We start from the raw sequence: 26,929 nt of genomic DNA, 5'->3' as shown, positions 1-26,929 counted from the left end.
AGCTCACAATGGGATTGCTTTCTTCTGCCTCACATTACTGAAAAATAAGAGTTTAATACACATGAACACACATAATGAGAGCGTCTGTATCTCTGTCTCCTGTTTTAATAACACAGCGCGAAGATCAAACCATCACTCCCAAACCCGAGGATTTCTCTGAAGAACAAATGCAAGCAGCTGGAAACTAAAACAACAAGCAGTAAGGGAAAATAAAAGGTCTCATATATCAGTTTTTATTGTTTTATGCAAATATTTATACATTTTATATGCAAAATCTAATTTTACTGATATGAAAATAACTTGATTTTAAAATCTGTCCCAGTGTCGGACTAAAGTGTTTCCAACATGGTTCAACCAAACATTTGGACCATAAATCTCTGTGACATGCGTCTGTGCACAAACCAGGAGCTCCTGTGGCTGTTTCTGAAATCCAAGTGAAGCCTTGAAAAATACATTTCCACTGAGGACCGTCTTATGCTACAAGATTTTCTTTAAAATGGATTTATTCTTCCCCGGATCAGGGTCTGCATAACGCCCTTCATTATTTCAGAGTCACATCTTCTGACTTTGGTTATCACATGTGATCCATGTCTCAGGTTTCTTCACAAACATTCAGTTGTCAGTGTTCCCAAATGGACCGTCTTCTCCTCTTCCTCACCGATCGCTGCTTTTCTTGTTCCCTTGTCCGTCTTTGATGTGCCTTGCGGGCAGAAGCTGGAAAGATAAGGGACATCATGGTTGCCAAGGCTTCTTGTCACGACCTTGCTGGTCTGGTATGTGTTTGAAGCGGCACTTGTCGCCATAGAAACAGCCCGTGGTCCGCCAGTAAAAGCACTCATCTCCATTTAAAGGTGCCCGCCATCGGGACCTGTGTGGACAGAAGCGGAGGAGATCCGATAAGAGATCAATAGGAAAAGTAACATCTCTCAGCTACTACTGAAAACTTTTCCACGGTGATTTTGTTTGTGTCACACTGTAAGGGACCCTCCCTCTGGAAAGCCCACAGATACACATTAATGAGTCGCTCTGTACCCAGAGGCAGCTGAACTTGGCTGAGTTCCTGCAGTGTTGGAGGCCAAGCTGCTGTTGCTTCTTTGCATGGAGGGCACACTCCTGTGGATCCAGCGATCTGGGTACCTCATCACCAGCTTGTTGCCCCCGAGCTCCACCCCCTGGACAGAAGGGCACAGTGCAGTTAAACTTTTTTAAGACAAATTTTCATGACAATATTCAGTTTTTTGACACTCAGAAGTATCAATCAGCGTAACGAGACACAGACAGTCCCAATGATGAAGACGGTTTCTAGGCCCGTCACACACCTGCAGCTTGTCCAGGGCTTTGGCAGCCATGTTGGCGTTCTTGAAGTTGACAAAGGCGCAGAAGCGTTCATGAAGAACTCTGATGCTTTCAATCTCACCGAAGCTGAACACACACAGAAAAGGTTATTAATAAACTATCACTGCTGGAAACTCTTTAAAGCTTTAATGTCTTCATAGACACACACAGACACACACACAGAGTCTTTACATTTTGAAGATATCACAGAGGTCCTTCTCTGTAACTTCCTGTGTAACGTTTCCAACCCACAGAGAGCGACAGTTTCTGAAAGACAGGAGGAAAAAACAGAGAAGAGAAGGAAACGAGTGTGGAGACCACACAGAAGGGAAAGTGTGGTTATTGTTCAGTGTTAACAGATGACAAAGATGCAGAACTATTTTCTCACTTGCACTACATGTCTCTTTCTATGAAGGAAATAAAAGAAACTTGTTGTGTTTCATTCCATTCAAATCACAACAAAGATTTCCCTGAAAGGTGCTCTGGGTTTCTGAATGTGTGATAGATCGATGAGGTAATAACCTACCCACTCTGGTCCTGCTGAGAAAAGAGCTTCAGAGCTACGAGAGAGAAAAACGAAATACTTTGTCACAAAACGATATAAACAAACAAACTCCTTAAACTTGCTTAAATTTTGGTTTTATTACAAAATACTGTCATTATGCAACAGTGCTGCCTCATGGTGGACAAAGGTGACATTGCGTGCAGTTCTTACTTCTGGCTTCAAATGAGTTGACGACTGCCTGAACAGTGGTGAACTTTTGTAGAAGCTCTTTGCTCTGCGCCTCATCGAAACCCATCTCCTGCAAAAAGTTAAAAATCATTTATGTCAGACAATAGAAACATTTTACTGTCATCACTTGGAAAGCAACATCGGCTCGAGTTTGATTTAATAACCACAGAATTGACTTTTTATTGCTCATTTTCAGCAAAAAAGAAATCTCACAAAATATTGGCTTTATAACAATAATAAGCTTTTATCTATTTTCTAAGTTCAATGTCTAATCTCACATTCGATGAAATTGAAACGTAAACTACAACAGATACACATCTAAAACTGTGTGAATAAATGAAGGAATCTGGTTGAGTTTAAGGACACTGTGCAGCTGAGTTGAGCTGTTTCTCTCAGTCGTGTCCCATCGTCCTGCTCACTTTGGTTTGTCTGCATTTCTAAGCGCCAACAGTAACTGGTGTTCCCAAGAATTTAGGATGTTTTATACTTTTTAAAGTATGTGAAATGTTTTTGTAAATTTAAGTTTTTAAAATATCTTCCAGACAGCTTTTTTACCCCAGAACCCTGAAGTCACTCGTGATGTTCCTCACCATGAGCTGAAGGACGCGACAGTTAAAGAGTTTTTTGGATGCTTCCTTACAATTCTGATCCAACTCCAGCACCTTCTCCAGGGCCTTCTCTGCCTCACTGTACCGCTGTCATTTACACAGACACACGACAGCAGTTGGTGAAAGAAGGAGTGGAGGAAATAAAAAGAGTGTTGTAGCATCTTTTATGCAGAAACATATAAACATAAAGACACAGTTGCTTGGCATTGAAATGTATTATTTGTTATATAGAACTCACTGACCTTTAACCCCACCAGAGCACAGCCCTTACGAAAGTATCCCTTCGGCCAGTCGGGAGCGAGCTGGATGGACCTTCGAGCATCACTCAGAGCTGAGGAGTACCGCTTCAGAAACCAGTGACAGTACGACCGATTTCCATATAACCTGAGGCACAAGAAGAGACACACAGACACAGGCAGCAGGAGACTTTAATCAACCAAAGTGGATGTGAAAAAGGCTGAAGTCTGAGCTGGAGTCTGGGTTCACAGGTCAGCTCACCTGTGATCTTTGGGGTCGCAGAAGATGGCTTCTGTGAACATGTCCACCGCCTCGGTGTACTGGGCTTGCTCGAACATCTTAATGCCCTGCACTGGAGAAGGTCACACACACTTTTATGCTTAGAGTAGGGGTGACACATTCATTTTTTTGTCTTAATTCTTACTTATTACGCACTATCTGGCCACTTTATTAGGTATGTTTTTGGCTAGGTCAAAATCATCCAATGTAGCAATGTCTGTTTTCAGTTCTCTGTGCTACAGCAACTCGCTTTCCTACAGGCAAACAATTCAGCAGCAACAGCCACTTTATTGGCCACTGGAGTTTGTACGTGCATAAGACGTGCATAATTAAAAGGCCAATGAGTATATATAAGCACATATTATTCATGAGTTACATAATCAAATACTGATCAACGCTCCTGAAATAGACACCATCTTTTAGAGAGAAGAAATATTTCTTCCTTTTTTTGGGAATGACTAAATATTTTGCAAATTTGGTCCAAAATTTGGAATTTTACTGGGCTTAAATCTAAAAATGGACTGATGGTATCTTGTAGACTGAAATTATTGCAAGGCTCCAGGCAATGTTCCCTCTAAGCTGCACAAAAAAAATCTACCTGAATTGAAATTAAAGTAAATACATTAACAATTCTGTTTGCAGTGTTAGTCAGTAAGTGATTGGCTGCTCCCGTACGGGATTAGAACGATGCCACCTTATCCCATAGTCCAGCCAGTGATGCGATTCGCATTCGTATATTCGCAGCTAATCAACGTCGCTGACAGGCTATGACAGCGTCCTTATGTGCCGGCACCGGTGTTTTAGCGAGCAAAGCCGCGTGGCTGATGTGAAGTGAAGCCACGTTAATGTTGTGTGTGTCAGAACAATGAGGCAACTGCTGAATGTTACAGGTGTTACAGCAGTGATACATCTCCTGTTGTCAGGCCTGCAGGTATCAGGCTGTTGTTCTCCTTTATCTCATAGTGGACAGAAATTATTTTTTGGAGTGGAACAAATAATTTGTGTGGCATCAGATTTGATGCAGAACAGCTGATTGTTCTGTAAATAGTTTGAAATGCTTATTTAAAAAACGCCTTGGCTGCATTTTTAGGTAAACAGCTGCAAAAAACTTTGTTTGCAAAACTCAGTAACTTTTTTGAAGAAGTAACTATATAATTAATTGCCCAACATTGGTCATTATATACTGTATTTTGAAGACAGAGTAACAGGACTCTCTCCCAGACCACAGACTCATCATACAAGTCAGAGCTTTATAAAAGAAAAAGAAAGAAAAAAAAAAAGAAAAAAGGAAGTTGTGTTTTCAAAATTGGAGTTTAAGTTATTTTTACTTCCAGCAGTGTTAACATGCTACACAGGTCATGAACAAGATTTGTTTTTAAATATTCATTGTAAGTGGGCTAAAGCAGTTAATTAAAAGTAGTCTAACAAAAATGTAAATGCTGTAATTTGATTATTTTAATAAACCATGTAACTTGGATGGTTTTGATGCTGGCGTGACCACAGTGCACACGTCTGCTGTTGCTCACAGTGGTCCAAGTGTCCGCTCAGGGAGTTTGTGTGTTTGTTTAAACACATGAAAAATTAGAGGGAACATTGGCTGCAGGATAGAGCTGAAGAAGAACACACGAGCAGACTCACATGTCAGGGACTCCCCCATCCTTCTCATTTCTTCTGTGTTCTCCTCCTGAAATCACCACAGAAAGTTCTGTCACTGCAGTCACTTCACTGGTTTCTAACTCAAAATGCATTTAGCCAGACGTACATGAAAGAGGATGGATCATATAAGCTCATCTCTGGGCTAGATCAATGTGTGTGTGTGTGTGTGTGTGTGTGTGTGTGTGTGTGTGTGTGTGTGTGTGTGTGTGTGTGTGTGTGTGTGTGTGTGTGTGTGTGTGTGTGTGTGTGAGAGAGAGAGACAGAGAGAGTACCTGGCTGCTTCTGGCCTCATTTTCCTTGTTCTCTCTGGAGATTGGCTTTGCTCTGCTCATCAGGCCTTTCAGTTTAATGTTGTTGGCAGCGTTGGCCACAAATGCACTGCTGATATCCCACTCTGGCTCCTGAACCACAGGAAGTAACACAAAACCTTCAGTATTATAGAGTGACAAAAACTGAAGATGTCAATCTGCTCTGACCTGCTCCGAGCTAAAAATACATAAATCAGACTGACTGATCTTTATGATCCTTTATGATCCAGAACTGGAGGCGCTGAATCCAAAATACGGCGCAGTAGCTTTAGTATTTTTTTAGAGGTTTTACTGTGTTTGTGCACAGATCTCTTAGTTCTCACATCAGTTGCCTAAGTCACAGTTTATCCATAAATCAGAGCTTACCTATTCATAGAAATGCAAATACTTTCTAAGACTCTGAGTCGTGTCTTTGTGTGCGTTCAAATAGTTCTGAAACACATAGAAGTCAGTGCAGGTTTATGATAATAGGAATACAGGTCTTGTGTACAAGTCTTTCACAGTCTAAGAGCCGTATTGCTTAAAAATATTAAGGGAATGATTTTTAATCAGGGTACAACATCAAGTCAGCTGCTGTGATGTTCATGAAAATAACAACAGCTGCACTAGAGGGACAACAATGAGACAACCCGTGAAACAGGAATGGTGTGGGACACTGAGGTTTTCTCCCTCCTCATCTTTTCTGACCTTTTTCATTAATTGTGCATTTGGTTAGAGTCGGTGTCATGAGGTGATACTTGGATCCTACAGAGGTTGCACAGATAATGAAGGTCTGCTGTCTCCCAGCACAGTCTCAAGAACACAGAGGAGATTCCAGGAGACAAGAGTTACTCTAGGAAAGCAGGACAGGACCATAGAAGGTCCTTAACCCATCAGCAGGACCGCTATCTGCTCCTTTGTGCGAGGAGGGACAGAATGATCACTGCCAGAGCTACAAAATGACCTCCAGCAGGTTACTGTGTGAATGTCCCTGACCAAATATTTAGAAACAAACTTGATGAGGGTGGCTTTAGGGCCCAACATCCCCACGCCCTGGCCCTGTGCTCAGTGCCCTGCACCACGGGGCATTTTACCATAGAATACCACAATTGACATCTCCACCACTGGCGCCCTGTGCTTTTCACAGATAGGAACAGGTTGCTGCCTGTAGCATTGTTCAGCAGTGGTTGTCTAAAATGGCACATCTATGGACACCCAGACCTCTACAGGCTAGGCAACAGCAACCTGACTTCCATTATGGATTGGGATAAAATTCTTGGATCCAGTGTCAACACCCTACACTGGTGCTGTAGGTCCTGGGTCCTCCTGGTATGGCAAGAGCATGCAGGCAGTTCCTGGAGGATGAAGGAAATGTGATACCACTGACTCACCCTCAAACTCGCCTGACTGAAATCTAATAGAATAGCTCTGAGACATCATGTTTCGTTGCATCTGACGGCTCCAGGTTGCACCTCAGTCTATCCACGAGGTCAGTGATACCCTGGACCTCATAGAGGGAGAGTTCCCCCAGGACACCATCCATTGATTCATTTAGAGCATATTGTTAGGCATGCATACAAGCATGCCCAATCAAACTGTTAAATGAGTTGCAGCAATGCAATTTCAGCAAAATCTTTGACTTTTGGGTGTCTTTGAATTCAGCCCTCTGTAGGTTGATCATTTTTATTTCCATCAGCTTATGTGGCATCCTTTGGGTCCTAACACAACACCCAGTCCATGTCAGGATAGATGTTTAACATGTCCTTTTTTCGCATTGAGATCTGCCACTGATTTAAGCTTTTTGAACAGTGTATGTGCATGACGGTGCACCGTCATACCAAGCATGTTTGGAGCAGGTCATTACAGAGTAGAAATCAGTGTTTTCTATGATAAGCCTCATGTGTCGTACTTCCAGAACACCTTGCAGGTCTGTTAAACCGTTGAGTTTCTCTTTTGCTTCGCTGGATGAAACATGTTCACAGACACTCTGTTTTATTATTTATTTCCCACCAAATGGACGGGATACAACACTAAGTACGGCTACCTTGCTTCAACCCACCTCATCTGACATCCTGTGGGACAGCTGGCGGTTCGTCTTGCTCTCCGTTGCCACGACGGCAGCCACTGATTCAGGATTGGATCTGGCTCTGGAATGAACGGCAGTCCATCGCTCTTCTTCTTTCATCTCCTCATCACTGTCAGTATCTGACACTTCTCCAGCTGCTTCCTCTTCCTGTTACAAAATAAAAGCATCACTGTGGAATAACTATAAAATCATTATAAAAAGTGACTGGATACGCTAGGCCTTCTTCAGTGTGGTAGTAGAACAACTCGAAACCTTGAGCTTTTGATGACCTGGATTTGTAAGAAGAATTTGTCTTCACTCAGTATTAGGCAGTCTCTCTTTTGTGTTGTATTTCACAGAAAGTGAGCATTTTATGCACAGTGTTAGATTAAAGCAGCCAGTAAGCCCAATATAAAGCAAACAAGTGGTGATGTGATTGTTTTCTCTTATGCAGGGCACCACTGTGGTTGGCATCAGCTGGCTTGTGGTACAAAGAAAGGCATTCAGCATGTTTTTGAAAATTATATATTTTAGGCTACATTATAACAGAAGAGCAAAATGTTGTTATAATAAAGCCTTTAAAAATAAATGTTGAGCAATTACAATCTAGATCACAGACTGTACATAAAAATACAGACTTATGACTTTTGTACTTATTATAAAAAATAAGTAAGATGCAGATACCTGTGAGAACTGATACCTGTCTTTAAATTTACAATAAAACACAGCCTAGCTGACCTCAGAGCAAAGGACACTGAATGGGGCTGCAGCAGAGTAAATGGTTTTGTGTGCAACCTACAGACAAAGGTAAGAGCTGTGATTTCTACACAACAGATTTCTATTGTCTGTAATTCTGTATATACTTTAAGAACATATATAATACTGTATAATAGTAAGTGTTGTCATTAAACCACCATTGTAAAAAGATGACAGTTCCACCTGTGATAACATATATTTGCTGCCTGCGGTAGAACAACACAAAGACACCAAGCAGAAAAAAGACTTATTACATGAATCAGATACTGCATAACGTGGAGTGAAGGTGGATTGCAAAGTGGCTTGCAGAAGCACAGCAAGTATGGGCAGGAAGGCAACTCAGATAGTGTCCCAGCTAAGTGTGTGAAAGGGTGTGAGCTGAGGCATCAGGTGATGTGGTCTGGTACTTGGACCAGGTAAAATGATTGCAGTTTGTTTATTTGTTTGTTTATTTATAAGGAACCCCATTAGCTTCCACAACAGTGGTTGCTAGTCTTCCTGGGGCCCAAACCATCGAATACCACCAAATAAAATGTGACATTACCCTCTTACAATTTTTACAAATAAATTAAAAACTGCTTAAATGGGCTTTTAGGTGATTTTTAAAATTATGAATAGAAGCCGATTCTCTAATTGCATAAGGCGACTTATTCCACTGAAAAGATGCTCTAAATATAACAGAGTTTTTCAAAAAGTTACTTTTAACTCGAGGAGTTAATAAATTGTGGTTAGTTGAGAATCGTGTAGCATGATTATGTATTTCATCTGGATATTGCAACTGAGCATAAAAAAAGTATGGTGTGTTTACCAGTATTGCTTTCTTTAAAAATACAAGTAAGCCATAGTGTAATTTAGCTTGTACAGAAAGCCAAGAAAGTTTATCGTGCATTTTATCAATACTTGTATAATATGAACACCTTAACACTGTGAAAAGAAAAAAACGCAGTGAAAAGAAAGAAAAGAGAAAGAAAGAAAGACAATTGTGAATATTTGCACCGTACCTGCTCTGAAGCATCCTCCATCCTCTCCTTTCGCTCTAGTTTCCTCCGTTCTTTCTGCCTCTGAAATTAAGAGCAAGGACATGATGGCTATGGGATGATACACGATGACATGAAACATGAGTAAACAGAGGTGGAGAAGCACATGTGTATTAGAGTGTATCATAAAATGAGGAAAGAGGTTGGTTAATGCATTTAAACAATGTGTGTGGACAGGTGGAGCAGCAGGGAATGTGAGTAGTGCTACGATGCATGATAATGTAGCAGATGCAGTCATTTCAGTAAGAAAACAGCTTTTAACACTGACAACATACTATATAAGCTGCAGGTATCGTAATAGTACTGTGTAGACCAGAGCCACCACTCTGGTCTTTACACTTCGCTTCCAAGCAGCCAAACACTCGTGTCGTTTTTAAAGTGTTTTTTGGCACTAGTTCTCCAGGCTTTCTGAAGGTTGGCTGCTTTTCCACTTATCCAGTCCTTGAATCTGATCATTTTAACTTAACTTTCACATCACCAATAAACATAGAAGAGGACAGGAAAGAAGTACAACAATGAGTGTCTACAGCCAACCTGTAACACAAAGCAGAGGCTCTGTCATTGTGACTGCAGTGACAGAACTTTCTGTGGTGATTTCAGGAGGAGAACACAGAAGAAATGAGAAGGATGGGGGAGTCCCTGACACGTGAGTCTGCTCGTGTGTTCTTCTTCAGCTCTATCCTGCAGCCAATGTTCCCTCTAATTGTACAGAAAAGTACACGAAGATTGCAGTGCTATCTGGAAGGCATCTGATTACCAACAGCTTCATATTTCCGCATGAAAATGATCCTAAAAACAATCCCATTGCAGTAAAAGCATACACAGACACACAATGAAACACTATCAGCCATGGATTTCCCCAGATCCCAGACCTCAACTTTACTGAAGCAGTGTGGGATAATTTTAATGGAGAATGGCAGTCGATATCCAATGAGCAGCTTTAAATGCCCTTCAAGAAGCCTGGAGAGCTATGCTGGAAGACTACGAGAAAGTGTACAAACTCTGGCTTGTACATTAATACCATTCATGTTTACACGTTTAAATAAATTGCTGTACCTACTTCACATTTTCCTAGTGGTGGTTCAAGACTTTGTACAGTGCTGTTGTGACTTTTTCTTACTTACTTTCCTTTTGGCCCTCCTTCTTTCAGCTCTCCTTCTTGTTCTCTCCTCATCATCCAAATCCTCTTCATTGTGCATCATGGCCTGTTCCACAAACAGGAGCAAACACACACACATGCATTACATGACTGGCTTTAAACACCAGCTGACCAAACAATGACGTATAGTTTATAATCACTCAGTGTACCTGTGATGACTTCTGATCTTTCCTCCTGTGTGATGGGTCATGGGGTCCATTCTGAGCCTCCATCTCCTCCTGTCCAGAACCGTCTAGACACAAACAAACAGGAATATTTTCATTACACTGAGCCGTTTTCCTGCAAAGTGACAGGACACAAAAGGCATGACGCGAAAACACAAACAGCCGCTTTGCTATCAGTTTAACTGGGCCTCTAATGACAGGCATTTGACTATGTTTTCTGTTTGTCTATAGAGTACGAGAGCACGTGCTCAATTCAGATCTCTGACTGGCCAATTTCCCTTGCAAAACCATGCAGGTGATCGTGTGGCAGCTTCTTACAGGAGGAAAGGAAAGGAGGAAATACATAAATGTGTCACCTTATCTGGTCTCGTGTTTCCCCTTCTGTTTCAGCCTTCTGGGCAGCTACAATAAACACAACTGCTATTAACTTATTTCACCCATGACTGCAGACCTGCTGATGGTTCCAACACCATCATTAAGTTTGCAGATGACACCACGGTGATTGGCCTCATCAGTGACAACGATGAGGCCGTCTACAGGGAGGAGGTGGATCGTCTGGCTGAGTGGTGCGACACAAACAACCTGCTGCTTAACACTGAGAAGACCAAGGAGCTCATCGTGGACTACAGGAGGAATGCTGACCCACATCCACCCATCTACATTAAGGGGACGGCTGTGGAGCGTGTGAGCAGCTTCAAGTTCCTGGGAGTTCACATCTCCGAGGATCTCATCTGGACGACCAACTGCTCCAAGCTGGTCAAGAAGGCTCACCAGCGCCTCTTCTTCTTCAGGACTCTGAGGAAGAACCACCTGTCCTCAGACATCCTGGTGAACTTCTATCGCTGCACCATCGAGAGCATCCTGACCAACTGTATAACAGTCTGGTACGGGAGATGCTCTGCCTCGGACCGGAAGGCGTTGCAGAGGGTCGTGAAAACTGCCCAGCGCATCACCGGAGCACCACTTCCTGCCATAAAGGACATCTACAGGAAGCGGTGTCTGAAAAGGGCTGGGAAAATCATCAAAGACCCCAGTCACCCATCACATGGACTCTTCACCCTCCTGCCCTCTGGGAGCCTCCGGACTAAGACCACCAGGTACCGGAACAGCTTCTTCCCCACAGCTGTCAGACTCCTGAACTCTGCCTCCTGACATCTGACCCACGTTAAACTCATGGACTGGACATACACACACCCACAACCACCTACACACACAATGGACAACTGTACCCTCAAACACACAATAATAACATGGACTGAACCACCACTCACAACCACTAGCACTTTATAGCCTCTGTAGAAATTATCCACATATCTCACTTATCTTAACTGCACTACTGTATAGTTCTGTGTAAATAATCATTCTGTACATACGATAATTTTTAATCCTACAACTGTTTATAACCTGCATAGTTCACATTTCTGTATAGCTGTATATCTCAGATTTCTGTATAGTTTTTTATTTTATATTTATATCCTGTTCATAGCTTGTACTCACTACAGCCTGTACATACTTATAGTTATAGCATATTCATAACATACTTCATACTGTGTACATTATAACATACCATAATAGACCCATTTCTGTAATATACTCACATATCTATATTATTGCTAATATATATTTGTAATATATCTATATCATGGCTAAAACACTTCTGGATGGATGCAAACTGCATTTCGTTGCCCTGTACCTGTGCATGTGCAATGACAATAAAGTTGAATTCTATTCTATTCTATTCTAAATACAGGCCACTGTACATCTCTATTCTTAAAGCGTGAAAGAAAAAGCACAACACAGGATCACGGAAAGGTCAAAACTAAGATGTCAGTTTGCTGTTTAGGTCAAACAGACGCTATGTAAAACTCAAAGTACAACAAATATATCAGTGCCAAGTTAGATATTTGTTTAAACTGAAAAACATGCAAATAAATCTGCCTGTTTCTCCTGATAACGTCAGTGTGGTGCATCTACATCATTCAAGAGCACAAGACTATTTTCCTTCATGTAGTGCTTCCAGCTTACGTGCAACTGAAGCTACTTTGTTATTTGTGTAAAAGGCACAGATGCAGGTGATTCTACACTCTATTTGTGGCATCAATCTTTTCATTGATTCTTTTCTTTTCCCCCCTCGAGATGTTTGTCTCGTGATTAAAGCCAAAATATAATCACAAGTAACTTTGCACTCTACACAATTTAATTAAAATTTCAATGTGGTTGAAAAATATTGAAATCAGAAATGCAACTTGTTACAAAATGCAACTTCTTGCAAAATGCAACATGCAAAATGTAAACAAAGCAGTTTTATGTAAGGAGTTGGGGAACTCCAGGCCTCAAGGGTCGGTGTCCTGCATGTTTTAGATATCACCCTGGGTCAACACACCTGAATCAAATGATTAGTTCATTACCAGGTCTTTGGAGAACTTCAAGACATGTCAAAGAGGAAATTTAGCCATTTACGTGAGCTGTGTTGGATCAAGGACACATCTAAAACCTGCAGGACACTGGCCCACCCCTGAGTTAGATGGTAATAAAGCCAACTCCATTGATAGGATCAGATAATTTAACAACTTAGGCTCTGTCATGCAGGTCTAGAGACTGATGGTGACCAGCTTACAACCACCACTCACTACGGAGAAATGTGTATTTTCCAACCAGCCATTGATTTGTTGGCAGTTTAAACCCTTTAGATGGTAAGTGACCACCTGGTGACCGCTAGGGAAAATGTGTATTACCAACCACTAGTGAATGGTTGCTGTAAGATGAAGTGGTATACTGATCTGCAACAAAAATCTCCTTCAGATTGCTTTGTGACAGTTTGCCATAATCTCCAGTAACAGCCACTTTTTGTAGGTAGACGGGCTGTCCATAACTCCATATGGATTACCAATGGAGAAGCACATAGAGTCCATTGGGTATTGCCAGCTGCAGCTGACTCTACTTAGCAATTATACCAGGAGCACTTAAGTCTGGGAAGAGAGCTCCAATGCCAGAGAGCTTTTCTCCAGTGTGTGCTGTGCATTTGTAGACTCTTAGTTTCTTAGAGCATCCCTCCTTTTTTAACTTTCAACAGGTGAGTGGAGGCCGTGGTGAGGGAAACGCTTGTGGGCCGCACTAGGAGATCATCATGCCTGAAAAATGCCTGACACATCTGAGACCCTCTGGACAGAAATAGTGCTCAAACAGCTAGAAGCATTCTAGAAATATTTTACTCTTGTTCTTGTTTAATTTTCAGCAGAACATTACCCAGCAAGTTAAACTTTTCAAATTCAAACAAGACACATTTACCAATCAATCAATTATTAAAAACTCAGAACTGGGATGGTTGAAAAAATGTCACACCCAACCGTTTCACAGATCAGTGACCTCACGCTTAAACTAGAAGCAGGGAGGGCCAGAGCAGCCTGTGCATTTCAAGTGACTATATTTACTTTTTATAGAATATTTGGCATGCCACTGAGATTTAAAGGTTTCAAGGGTTACAAGGGAACCTCCACCTTTATCACGCTTGTTAATGACTATATTTGCAAGACAGTGAATGCTTGCGATTTTTTTACTTCCTGAAAAATCAATATGTTGAGTTGTCGTAGATAGTTAGTAACTTGTTGAAGAAGACTTTTTCATCAGAAACAGTAAGACACTGAATCGTTTTACCTTTCAGAAATGGCACCACCTGACTCAGTGACACCAAAGACATGCAAAGGTATGAAAAGAACAGGAAAGAGGGAAGATGTTTACACGGGTGTAACAGGCTTGTTTTGAATTATCATCCACATTTAGCCAATGTCAAATTACAGGTTTGAAGCAACATCACCACAACATAAATACCACTTACATGAAGACAGCCTATAGAGAGCTATTTTACAGTATGCATTGTGGGGTTTTTTGGGTAGGGCTGCCCTCCATGCTTTAAATTCATGTGTTAGTAGTGGAAGATCAGCTGCCATGAACAGATTTCAATACATCTGCAAGGTTGCATTTTATAAGTCATCAAATCAGGTGATATCTGTGGTGTTTCGTTTCATACTGTCTTTATCAGATTTACTAAGAATACAGTAATCGAAAGATATGCGGACAACAACTGATTAATATTATCATGTTTCAGGGGAGCTTATTGTCTGATGATTTTAGTGTCAGAACGTCTTTGCCTTTGATGACACACAGCCTTGGAATGCCACCGGTTTAATGTAGCCAGCATAGTTTCCATTTATATTCATTCTTAAAATATTTGACTACACAAATGAAATGTGAATGACCATTTTATGATGAAACTGGATGAAGCTGGATGTTTTCACGAGTGCTTAAAAGTGCTTAAACTGTGTACATGCAAAAGCAGACACTTTTTTCAGATTTTTGTATTAGATTCTTCTTCTAGAGAATTGTACTCAAAGTAAATAACTTGCATGTAAAGCACAATTAATGCAAAACAGTGGCACCTTCGTCCCTTTTTTGTGCTGAACTTGAGTTAAAAATCACATGCAGACACTAGCATACTGCTCTGATAGAGATTCTCTTCTTGCAAGTGAATGAAATGCCCCAGTAATAAGACGTAATATGAATAATGCCGAGTGCTGCAGAACAAAGCACAATATGCAAGTCCCCATTTTTATTTCTGTCAATATGATGAGAAAACAAGTTATCCTGGAGGATTTGCTAGTTACGCTAGCTACTAAGTAAGCTCGGTAGTCACATGTTACAACATGTGCATCCTAATCATTTACTAGCTTGTTTTTGCACTGACTGTGATTAAGAGGCTTCATGAAGTCATTCATTTAACTGGCACATTTAACTCCACCCACTTGCCATATTTGATTTAAAAAAAATAAAAAAAATAAAAATAAAACACACAACAAATGTATCACCAGTGCTCAGTCAGCTGGAAGATTTGAACTTATCACCCAGTCCTACCTCAGGCAGCACATATAGGACAACTAACAGTTTAATATCAGATAATCCACTGTTGTCTGTAAGTAACATTAAAATAAGTTCATTCAACTTCATGGCAAAAGAAACATGGGATTGAAATACTGCCAGGGCTATGACAATGTGGACTATTAGACTTTTTTTGTATGCATAATCAACATAAACTCAAAGGTTCAAAAGTAAAAGGACAATTCAATAAGAGGATGTTTCATGGCTAGGTGAGGTCTATTCTTTTATCATTTTATATCAAATTAAATTGACTTACTAAAAGATTTAGATTTTCTTTTCAAGGGTTCCAGAGATATAAAAAAATGGGAAATGGCCAAAGCACTGTGGCTATATGGATGATGGCAGAATTATTTCCTTGGTTTAAAAAAGGTCCTTCAAAATATCTAGTCAAGTCAACACTCTCACACTCTTGATGAAGGAGGCATATTGTTGTCAGGGTCTGCAATCAATAGATTCCTTTATGAATCCAAACAGAGTGGGTTACACTCAAAACCATGAAAACCAGATTAGACTTTGGCAGAAAACACCTGGAAGAGCCTGCAGAGTTCTGGAAGAAAAACTTCTTTGGACAGATGAAACCAACATGAACTTGAACCAGAATGATGAGAAGAGAAAAGTATGGCAAGAAAATGAAATATCGCGATAGAATATGGGTAAAACATGCATGTGCAGTGCCTTTGTTTTCATACGCACATGGCGGAAAAAGCATGGCGGTGACGGAGAATGAGATAAGGCGAAAGCGGATCATTGAATGAAATGGATGAACCAGAATTGGTTTGTAAAAATGCTGCAACTTCAGTGGCGTGGAACTGGTTTAGCTTTCGTCCATCAGATGCACAACTAAGCACTATTTTTGGTAGAGCATGCTAGCAGGCCGTCATTATTACCGTTTTTTTTTTTGAAAATATGGCACACTTAAAATCAATCCTTTGATTTTTCTGAAAATCGACAGTGCCCCTTATAATCCCGTGTGCCTTATGTTTGAATTCTGGTTGTGTTTACTGACCTTGAAATGATTTTATGTGCTACATGGCGCTCGAAAATCTGTCAAATGTTTTAGTACAACTGCTAAGCTATGAAGCCGCAATCCATCCGCTTGATGGATTGTCGTATCGGTGATACATACTGTGCTTCAACATAATATTACCGTATTGTGTGTGTATAACCTCTTTTTAAGTTTTGTGGATATTATACATGGTTATGCTGAGGATATGTCGGCCAATTTCCACTGGAAATCCTTTTGGTTAAACTGTCAGCAATGAATTGCATTTGCACTTTTAAATTTTTATATAACTTTAATGCACATAAAAAAAAGCTGCTTGTTTAAGTGAAAATACATTGATAATTTTTTTTCTTTTTGCACCAATAAAGTTGTGGAGTTGTAAAGTGTCAATTAAATGTATATCGTGATAAACATTTTTGGTCATATCACTCTGCTCTAATTCCAAACCAAATAAATAATGACCCCAAGCATGCTCAGAGCAAAGAAATTGAATATTCCTCAAAGGACAAGTCAATCACCTGATCTCATCCTGAAAGAGCAGGATTTTAAGTTACTGAAGACAAAGGTGAAGCCAAAGAGACTCACAAACTACTGAACGTGGCTGCAGTACCTTAGAGAGAATCTTAATGGATTAAACACAGAATATGGTGATTTCTAAGGTTATTTTGCCATGAGTCTTTGTCTCAAGTTTGTTTTTAAATTTGCTCGAGAAAACACATTCATTTATTGAACAAGATTATACAGGTGTGTGATGCATTCGGATTCTTTGTCACAATCTGCACCAGATATTTGGAAATGCATGTAGAATTGTCTTTAAATTAATCTGGGAGCATGGGAAAAGACCACTGGAAGCATCAGGTCAGAAGATGCAAATTCAATTAACGCGACAGGAAACGAATATCCTAAAAATCCACCATTTTCTCCTGCTTATCCTTATCAGGGTTGCAGGGGGACTGGCGCCCATCCCACCTTACCATCGGGCAAGAGGCAGGGTACCCCTTGGACAGGTCACACATAGAGACAGACAACCATCCGCACTCACATTCCCACCTATGGGCATTTTAGAGCCATTTATATTTACATCTCTGCTTTGCTTTAATGGACAGTAAACCTAGGCCACCAACATAATTCAGAATACAAATCAGACATGTTAGTTTGCATTTAAATTAAATGTTAATATTACTGCTGCATGTGATGAAATTTCTTAAGGTTGATTACAAGATTCCACTGTGATGAACAAGCATCAATCAATCAGTCAATCAGTCAATCAATCAATCAATCAATCAATCAATCAATCAATCAAGGCTTTATTCGCCACATGCAGATTGCCCTGCAGTGAAATGGGACCCCCCCGACCTTACACACACAACACAGACATCACATGGGGATACAGGTCGGAGATCGGTAGCGTTACAGAAGAAACACTGAAATGTACACTACAATGGGAAAGTCCAAGAGGAAAAAAAGAGACCTCTACTCATGCTGGGCTCCTGGGAGGACAGCATGTCAGGATGGTTCAGCGAGTTATGACTGCTCTCTATTCAGCCTAGGTTTGTAATATTTACTCAGCAGATTAAGCACCATGGGAGCTTTCAGATCAGGTATGAAAGGCAACATTAAATTATGTGCTACATGCATGAGCTTGTGTGCAATCTCCAAAATGTTAACAAGAGTGTGTACTGCTTTAGTAAGTCCTCCAGAACTGAAACAGGGCAGCAGGTTGAGTCTACACTGCAGTTGTTATTTGCAGTAAAGAACGACAAGAATATGATTGGTGTAAAGATTCTTCTGCAGTTTATTAACAAGTGAAAAACGTAAACATTTTACTGCAATTCAAAGAAATCTATGTAAATCCACTAATTCCTTCGAGTGATGTCATATAATAATTGTTTTAATGATGTTTAAATTAGGACGTTGTGTTACATTCACATGAAAACAGAAAAATGTTATCTTTGTTCTTTCAAAGATAAATATATTCTCAAATCGGTTATTATTCAAATGGAGGCCCCAAAGTGACGTTACACAACGACACAGTCATGCACCACTAGCAATCTGAGGTTATCCTTTAAACATACATGCTGTTCTCCCAAACCTATTTACTATTTGATGCTGACTGCAACAGAAACCTCAATATCTTCTCTAACTGTTTCATGGTTAAAAAAAGTTTCCAGGAAAGTGAAGCAATTCCATCCCCTGGACTGCTGGAAGAGTTTGAGGGTGATAAATAAACCCTGACCTTGCTCTAAAGACAAGCATTACAGCAGAACACAGAGAGGCTTCTGATTCAGACATACAGATAGACGAAACAGAGAAAGTAGTCTTTGCCCACATTCCACTGACGTGGTAAGCTACCAAGGTCCTCGCATTTAATCCAATTATATTTTTGTTCGTTTTTTCCCATAAATAACAGTGTTCAAATTCATCTGCAGGTCTTCCAAGGCTGTTTACCAGTAAAGTATGCTAACAAAGCATAAGAACTGAGCTCAATGTTTATCAATAATCAACTGCAAACTATTTTGGTGGAAAATAAAAAATATCAGACACATTTCAAGAGAGAGAGGCATAACTAACCTAATTGCACCGGTGAAATAAGGTCATTTGCTCTGATTATGTTTTTACTCACAGACACGTGGTATGACATAAATATGATTCCAATGACACTTTAAATCTACGGAGGAACCCCACAATAGCAAAGATGGTGGTAAAAGTCTAAAGAGTGCCCCCACAGCAAGTGATTCTCTTCTTGCTTTTTGCTTGGTAGTTACTGGACACTAGCAGACAAATCCAGCCTCCAGTTGCCTAGGCAACCTTCTAATGCATTAAACCCAGAGCCATTGAATAGGAGAGTCGTGCCATCACCACGTGTGACGCTGAACTATTGCGAGACTCCATCATCCTCTCAATAGTTCAGAATGTTAGTAACATATGCTAGCCACGCCATAGCATTATACCAGTATAAAAGTTTGAGATGTATTTTAAAAGGCAAGAACTTAAAAAAACAACTAAAAAGCTACTCAAGGGCTCTGGTTTAAGCCTATTCCCTCAAATCTCAAACAGTAGCATTCTTTGCTCTCATTGTTAGTTTCAATCACTCACCTCAAAGTTGGGAGAAGTTTAATTGCGGTTAACCCGCCCACTTCACAATGCCCACAGTTATGTCACTTGCTGTGACTCAAAGTCACTGAATGTCACTGACTTTCTGCGGCTTCTGATTGCCAACCTGCTGTGTGGACACTCCCTAGCTTCTAGAGGAATTTTTATTTTTACTTTATTCTTTTATTGTTTTAGGAAAAAAATCAGAAATCCTCTTATGCAATTTCTAACAGATAGTGATTTTATATCCCAGCAACCACTAAAATTAAACTTTACTTAGATTATGTTTGTGAATACCTGACTACCTTCATCAATACATCATCTTGAATTTTGGCACAAATTCTTTCATGCTTGGAAGCTCTGATACACATAGGTCCATAACCTTTGGACAATGGCACTTCTTTTTTTTTATTTTAATTTTGCCTCTATAAACTACCAAAGCTAATTTTACAGAAGCAGTAGTAAGACTGTAGACTGCCAGCTTCCAGTTACAGCCACTTTTATGAGCAGTCCTTCACTTTCAGAGGCTCAAAAGAAAGTCAACAATTAACTGATTGTTTCATTGCCAAGTGAGGCCTGTGTGATAAAATATGTGGCGTTGATTCCTCACACCATTTACAGAGCAGAGGAACTTGCTTCCATTTTCCAAATTTGAACCGTAATCAACTTAAAAAGAAAATAATTTTACATGTTTACATTTAGGTAACAAGTTTCTTATCCAGCCTCCGTATTATAGCTGTGACATTAAATTTAAAACGGGTGGTTCCCCCTATTTTAGCAGCTAAATCTTTTGGCTAATTAGTGCCGAGGCTGATCACACACAGACGCACCCAGTTTTGTAAACAAATACAAGACTGAAAGACGCATGCAGGACATGCTATCGCTCTGACTCATGTGTGCCTTTAAGTGTTGCTTAATTGCAGTAAGTAGATCACTATATTTCCTGATAGGACAAAAAATGAATTCATGGTCTTCTTAATCATATTTGTATTGGGGGGGGGGGGGGGGGGGGTGTATATATTCCTGTCTTATTTCTATGCCATGTTTAGTTTTCACCAAACATGATGCTGTGCATTATGTCCAAAGCCAAGTCTTAGTCTTCTAGAGCAGCGGTCTCCATGGGCCCGGTACCAAACAACCGTGAGTAGTTTGGTACCGGGCCGCGAGAGTTGAGGCTCGGATGTGAAATGTATGGTTTTCAGGGTTTTTATTGGTTTTTAGCGTTATTTTGTTATCGTTTTTATCGTTAACTCGGTTTTCTTGGGTCTTTTCACATATGAATAAATCTTTTTTTTTTTCTTTACCGGTACTAGTTTTATTTTGTTGCATTTATCCGCGACACCGTGAAAATATTGTCAGGCATAAACCGGTCCATGGCGCAAAAAAGGTTGGAGACCACTGTTCTAGAGGTTTTGTGTTTTGTTCCCCTCCAAACAAGCTTTTCTTTATCCGTTGTGTTCGAATTGTACTTTCATGCTAACTGAGGTCTGTAGCGTCTGAGATGTAGCTCTAGGATTTCTCTGAGGATTGCATGGTCTGATCTTGGGGTGAATTTGCTGGGACGTCCACTCCAGTCACAACCAGTCACTGTCTGTGACTGGTTGTTTTTCTATTCCATTCCTGTCCTATTTAAAAATGTGTTTGTAAAATGATTATCATGATTGAAACCACAAGGCCAAATGTGCTTGACAAGGAATAAAGTTGCCCTTTATAATACAAAAGCTCCTGTAACTTTAACTTCTTCTGTTCTCCGTGTATTTTGGAACTGGGGGAGGTTGTGCTTGAAAGCTTTACTCTGATTTCATGCCAAAATCTGTGACTCTTAACTTGAAGTGTAACATCTTTTAGTTCCTGAAAATTTACCAAGCGGTTAAAAGAAAACCCATTAAGAGAATTAAGAGAATGAGCTGCTCAGTCACCTCAATAACATTTCTTTTTTTTAATGTTTAAATGCTTGTTTCTTATGCAGCCTTTTAGTAAAAGCAGCTCTTTAACTGGAACTGGAAAGTGAAATGCAATTCATACTTGGAACTGTTTTTCGTAAGAGTAGTAAGAAGATGCTGATTTCAAATTGTGTTTTTAAGATGTGAAATAACATAAGCACTGAAAAGTCAGGGGAATGACGTTCCCAAGCAACACAGTCCAAGGACACGAGGAGTGATGAACATGGTAGAAGATACGCACTGATACGAAATACGAAATAAACCTAATTTATGTCTAGAGGTTATAGATGGCAGGAAGAGGACCGTGTTAATGGTGTAGGCGTTTGTTTAACCAGAAAATTAAATATCTTCAGCTGCCAAAGTCATGATGCAGACAGCAAAGGTCAGAACTTGAAAGAAGACACACTGTGATGAAGGATGTTGGGTCTAGTAATGCTTCAGATTCCTGTTGACTTTTTATTACTTTGTTGAAGGAACATGATGAATTTAAAGTGTATCATCAGTTTTAAATGTACGTGAGCTGAGTGCATATTATCACATATGGAAAAGATCTAAATCTTATAAAGTTTGTATCTGTCTTGTGTGAAACTTGTATGAAAAGCATACAAGAATTAAAACAGATATAAAATCCCTTGAAAGATTATAGAAATGAAACTTGTATGTTTTGGATACTTACTAAAACAATATATGAAAGTAATAGTGGCCACTTTCATGAGTAAATCATATAAGCCTTATATGATTCACTATACGAAGTAGGCCAAATCTTATGCAAAGTTTTTTCTATTTCTTTTCTATATGGGATATTACACACGGATATTTAATCATGGATCTGGCGGGTTAACTGTAGATGATTCCACTCAAACGAACAACTGATCACCATGACTACTGATGTTCTGTCGAGTCTTTCTATCATTATCACTCGATACTGGTGTCTCCACCATAAAATGCGTCCATGTGGGTGCTCGTCACACGTGGTGTGTCGCTAACATATACGCCACGCCATCGTATATCAACAGGATCCCAGACGCTCAGTGAAACTAAAAACAAGCTGAGCTCAATACCTGCCCATTTTGCTTTGTCACAGGTTATTTTGCCCATCATCACTTGAAGTCAATGAAAGTCATGAATGTTCCACAGGGTGTGGTTTCCACATCACAGCAGTCTGCATCCTATGTGGACGATTAGGAAGGGCTGCACGATTACAGCCAACACAGTTCAACATTGAGATCATAATAATTTGTCACAACCTTTCATTGACTGCAGTGACAACATGTTTTTATTTCAATATCATGAAAACACAACAGTGCTTTTACATCTGTACTTTATGTAGAAACATTATATTTCCAAAATTATTCACCCACACATTATATTCCAAGTGCAAAACTAACCCGGAGACTATCCACCACATAGTAGCAAGAACTCAGATGGAGGCTGAAGCAGCATACACTCAGAAGCGACTGTCAAACTCCTGATTTATGGTAAGGTTGGGGTCATCACTGACGAAGTCTTCTCCTCATGGGATTAAAAGAGAAATTTGTTTTAAAAAACAAAGGGCATCCATATGGATAGACACTTTCAGCGATTGCCCAACACTGAATAGCACGGAAACTGTCAAAATAAGAAAACTGTGGCACTAAGTTGGCAGTGTGGCAGGCTCACAGCTAAATTTAGCAGGTAAACTATGCAAACAGAGCCTGGAATGTCAACTAGCAACCAACTACACTGACATAGCTAAAGGCCATGTCATACGTAAGGAATTTCTGTTTCGATTTAGTTTCAGGTTTGATTTTCATTCATAATCACTACTTTCAGGTGGATAAACAAGGTTACACTGTTTGAAAACACCATATTGTTCTCAGTATGTACTTCCTTATACACCAACAAGTAGATGTAGGCCTGTCAAAACAGCCTTATTGTGTTGCTCTCTAATGATTAGTCAGAGTATTTTCTGTCTCAACGTGTACCTTTGGTGGTTAGGGAAAAATTTAACCAAAAAAATTGAGAAATAAAAGTACAAAGGAAGGAGGTATTTCTTGTAGTGCTCTTTGGTACATTGCAGTGGAATGAGTGGTTTGCTGAACCTGCTTCTGCGTGAGATGAGGCATGTGTGACGGAGATTCAAGCTCCAAACCCATACATAACCTCACTGACTTATAAATCACTTTCTTTAGTCTTTTAGTATTTGATGCCCCTGTGCACCCCGCCATAGAGCACAGCACTGAACCCCAGACACATAAAAGTCCTGTTTATTGTCATACATCTGTACGTCTGTATTGTATGAGTGATTTGGTTCTCCTGATGTTCACAAACCAGTTTTCCTGTTATTTCTAGTAATTAGATTTTTTAAAAATCTATATGGTGCTGAAGTAATTGAATCCCTAATTTTAAAAATTGTTTAAAAGTCTTCTCATTAAAAGGCTTTTCATGGTGATTTTCCCACTGAGGAAAGGACAAAACTTCTTTGCGGAGGGCACCAAATTTGTTTGCATGCAAACAAAATTAAAGTACATTTTACTGCTTTCAGTAAAATTCAACTTTTATTTTCTGTCTCCTGCTGCTGGCTTGAATGCCCCATATTTGGAGTGTAGACACTTTTATTAAGTCTTCATTACATGGATGACGTTATTACCAGTCATGGCTGACCATAAACTTAAAGGTTACAGTGGTGGTCAGACTAGTTCCTGTACATTATTGTGGGGCTGGCGTGCAGCTCATTTGATAGTCAAATATTTTTGGTTGGGGTTTTAATGCTTTTCCAGCTGAGTCTAAACATAGTAAACGCCCAAACAGGGCACCTAAGATCTAATTCATTTGCAAACAGAAATGGAAATCATCCTAACAGAAGACCAAAAGTACAATTTTGAAACAATAAAGGTCTTAAATATGAACTGTGTGGCACCCATCAGTATAAATGCAGACTTTATAAATGACTTTTAAAATAATGTTGAGCTTTAAAAACAGCAAGCTGCTGTAGTGAACTATTTACCTTAAAGTGTTCACTCTTTAACTTTAGTTAAACAGTTGATTAAAAGTGAGAATAACCTTTGGAACTAAAGGGTCTACGGTCAATCTCATTTGTATGCTCTGTTACACACTACATAGCAGATCTATATGAGTGGGACAGACTACAAAAAAACTCAAATTATTATTACTCAGTATTAATAATAACTTGGATGTTCATATATGTGCTTTGTTCACAACAGACACTGTTCACTAACCTAATTTCCATGTATCATAAATTAGTGATGCACCAACGATGTTGGTCATTTGATACCTCAACTCAGGATATCTGCCAATAAAACCATGTTCCAGAGCAATCTTTCTTTATCCTTTATTTCTAATGTTTTTTTTAAAAAAGGCAAAATGCCACAAAACCAATCTCATCACAAAACCTCACAGCACTTTAGTAATCTGAATGATTCCTATAAAAGCCATGGATTACTGTTGGCTGCTACTAGCCTATTAGCCACACATAGCTAACAATAATCAACTGGCAATAACAATGATGTGTGTGCGTGTTTGTGTGTGTGTGTGTGTGTGTGTGGGTGTGTGTGTGCGTGTGTGTGTGTGTGTATGTGTGTGTGTGTGAATGTGTAAAAATATTACTAGTATTATAAATCAGTAATGTCATACCTGATACTCAATGGGACATTAATAGGATTGTGTAAATACATATAGTGCCTGAATGCAGCATGAAGCTGAACTCATATTAAAGTAAAGTGAAACAGGTGGCAGCTCTGGCAATAACCTTCTTCAAATACAATAAAAGTGTAGATGGCCAACAGTGGTTGGTTTGTGATTGTCTCCAAGGTATGTGTATCATACATAAACACTGATAACAATTCCAAAGAGCCCTCATTTCTCCCCAGAAGCTCTGGGCTCTCACTCAAGTGAGAACTCACTGTAAAATCAGGTCACTTACACAAACACGAAGAACAATTAAAATTACAGGCAGGAGTGACTAAAACGCCCACTCTCCACCTGAACTCCAACTTCTATTAAGCTAAAAGCACAGTTTGGTCTTATAACACTCAAAAAGGCCACACTTCATTCATATGTAAATAACAATGTAGCAACTATAGAAACTCGGAAAATGCCACCAACATCATTATATGTTGGCAGGTGAAGGATAACAGACCAGCTACTGAATCTCTGAATAGTCTGTTTGACTCTTTATGTTTTATACATCTTTCTGACATATTTTTCTAACACATATACAGACTATTTCCGAAAGTTATTAATTGTGAGTGCTACTGAAGCCTAGAAAACAGAAAGTCCACAGAGCAACTAACCAGTGGCACCACTTTATTTCACCGAAGAGCCGAAAGTTGGTAACGGCTGGCTGGCAGTATTACTCACCGCCTCCTAAGCCTAGCAGCCGGCAGATATCTCTGGTGAACTTCATGAGCTTTTACCGTCCACACATTAGCGGGCCTCACTCGGCATTAAATCCCAGCTGTCCCTCTGTACACAGTCACACACTTCCACCCTTCATTAAGCGCCGACAGCTCGCCGGTGCCAGTACCGGCTCATATGAAACATTCCCCGCTGATCCGCCTCCGATTCTACTGTCATCAAGCTAACTGGGTTACAGCAAAACACTCTTCCGGTTATTGCTTTCAACAATAAAATAGGAAAAACGGCTTCCTTACCACACCCATCAAAATAAAACCGCGGGGGTCTTTTCATAATTTTCCTAAAGGCTTGACATCAAACTGCGAGATTTACACGTTGAAAAGAATAGAAAACAATATAATATTTAAAGATCAATAAATTGTACAACTACAACTATTTTCTTGTGGGTTTTTATTTAATGTTTTGTCAATAATTTTGTTTTACTTGCATTTTAGATTTATTTATTTCATTCTGTTAACTGTTCCAGCATTTAACTATAATTCCCTATGAGGGTTTAATTCTGAATAAACTATACTTTTTTTTTACATGTATTAATTTCAACTGAAGATTAACTGAAGATTAAAAATATTAAATCCTGTAGTAAAGCCATCAACAGGGAATATGAAAGGAGCATATACAAATGACATAGTGATTCACATCAAATGCCTCTCTACACATTTTCTACTGTATCATAAGCACCAAATTTTGCTTATAAGACAGCAAATTTAAATATGTACTCATTTGGTTTTATTTCTTCTTTTTAAATGCAGTTTAAGCCGTTTGAAGCCAAGTAAAAACAATGTTTTTTTCCAAACTTTATTTGAAATTATAAAGTGAACAGTCAGTCATTCCAGTTCAGTTTGTGAAAAAACAATGTATTTGAGGGTTAACTTGAGCAGATGTGAAATGTAACAGTGAGGTCAGAGGTCAAATGTGACATGATATTTGGATGTTTAGAATACCGGTACCATTTACTAAAAGGAAGTATACAATAAGAAGCTGTAGCAGAAAAACAAATAGGGAAACTTAACTTGTTAGAAATTTTAATATTTTGTTATGGTTTAATTAATTAATTAAATATATAGATTTCTGCTGAAAGCATGGTGTGTGATGTGTGTGATGTGGTGATGGGGGGGGGGGTCTGCACTTGCCTCTAATCTGCTGGCATATACATCCGTCCAATCCCCCCGTTCTGTAATGCTGAAAGACAGCAGGCTGAACCAATAAAACGTCGCTTGAGCAGAGCT

The 26,929-nt window shown here is 39.6% G+C and overlaps 1 protein-coding gene across 1 annotated transcript; it reads right to left on the bottom strand.

The window, feature by feature from the left end:
- Nucleotides 1-265: 265 nt before the first annotated feature.
- On the bottom strand, nucleotides 266-25,839 carry LOC148102396 (uncharacterized). Its single transcript, XM_087842457.1, has 16 exons — nucleotides 25,647-25,839; nucleotides 10,302-10,384; nucleotides 10,118-10,198; nucleotides 8,958-9,017; nucleotides 7,195-7,368; nucleotides 5,121-5,249; nucleotides 4,831-4,876; nucleotides 3,175-3,265; nucleotides 2,919-3,060; nucleotides 2,659-2,763; nucleotides 2,051-2,138; nucleotides 1,862-1,895; nucleotides 1,528-1,602; nucleotides 1,320-1,422; nucleotides 1,033-1,172; nucleotides 266-868 (listed from the first exon to the last, which is right to left on the bottom strand). Exons 1-16 carry the CDS (start codon nucleotides 25,690-25,692, stop codon nucleotides 733-735), a joined length of 1,533 nt encoding a protein of 510 aa, XP_087698583.1. The 5' UTR covers nucleotides 25,693-25,839; the 3' UTR covers nucleotides 266-732.
- Nucleotides 25,840-26,929: the final 1,090 nt, after the last annotated feature.

The sequence above is a fragment of the Neolamprologus brichardi genome, chromosome 6, assembly GCF_056152115.1.
Source record: "Neolamprologus brichardi isolate AB-2024 chromosome 6, ASM5615211v1, whole genome shotgun sequence".
Lineage (NCBI taxonomy): Eukaryota > Metazoa > Chordata > Actinopteri > Cichliformes > Cichlidae > Neolamprologus > Neolamprologus brichardi.
Note: the sequence above shows the minus strand (reverse complement) of the source record. Positions and strands in the feature narration are given on the sequence as shown.

What these genes read in the sequence shown, in the direction of transcription:
- LOC148102396 (XM_087842457.1), bottom strand. Translation starts at nt 25,692, where the DNA reads ATGAAGTTCACCAGAGATATCTGCCGGCTGCTAGGCTTAGGAGGCG. An exon ending in CCCACAGGATGTCAGATGAG is followed by an intron (nt 5,250 to 7,194) that starts GTGGGTTGAAGC and finishes CCTGTGGTTCAG; the next exon opens with GAGCCAGAGTGGGATATCAG. An exon ending in GATGGGGGAGTCCCTGACAT is followed by an intron (nt 3,266 to 4,830) that starts GTGAGTCTGCTC and finishes GACCTTCTCCAG; the next exon opens with TGCAGGGCATTAAGATGTTC.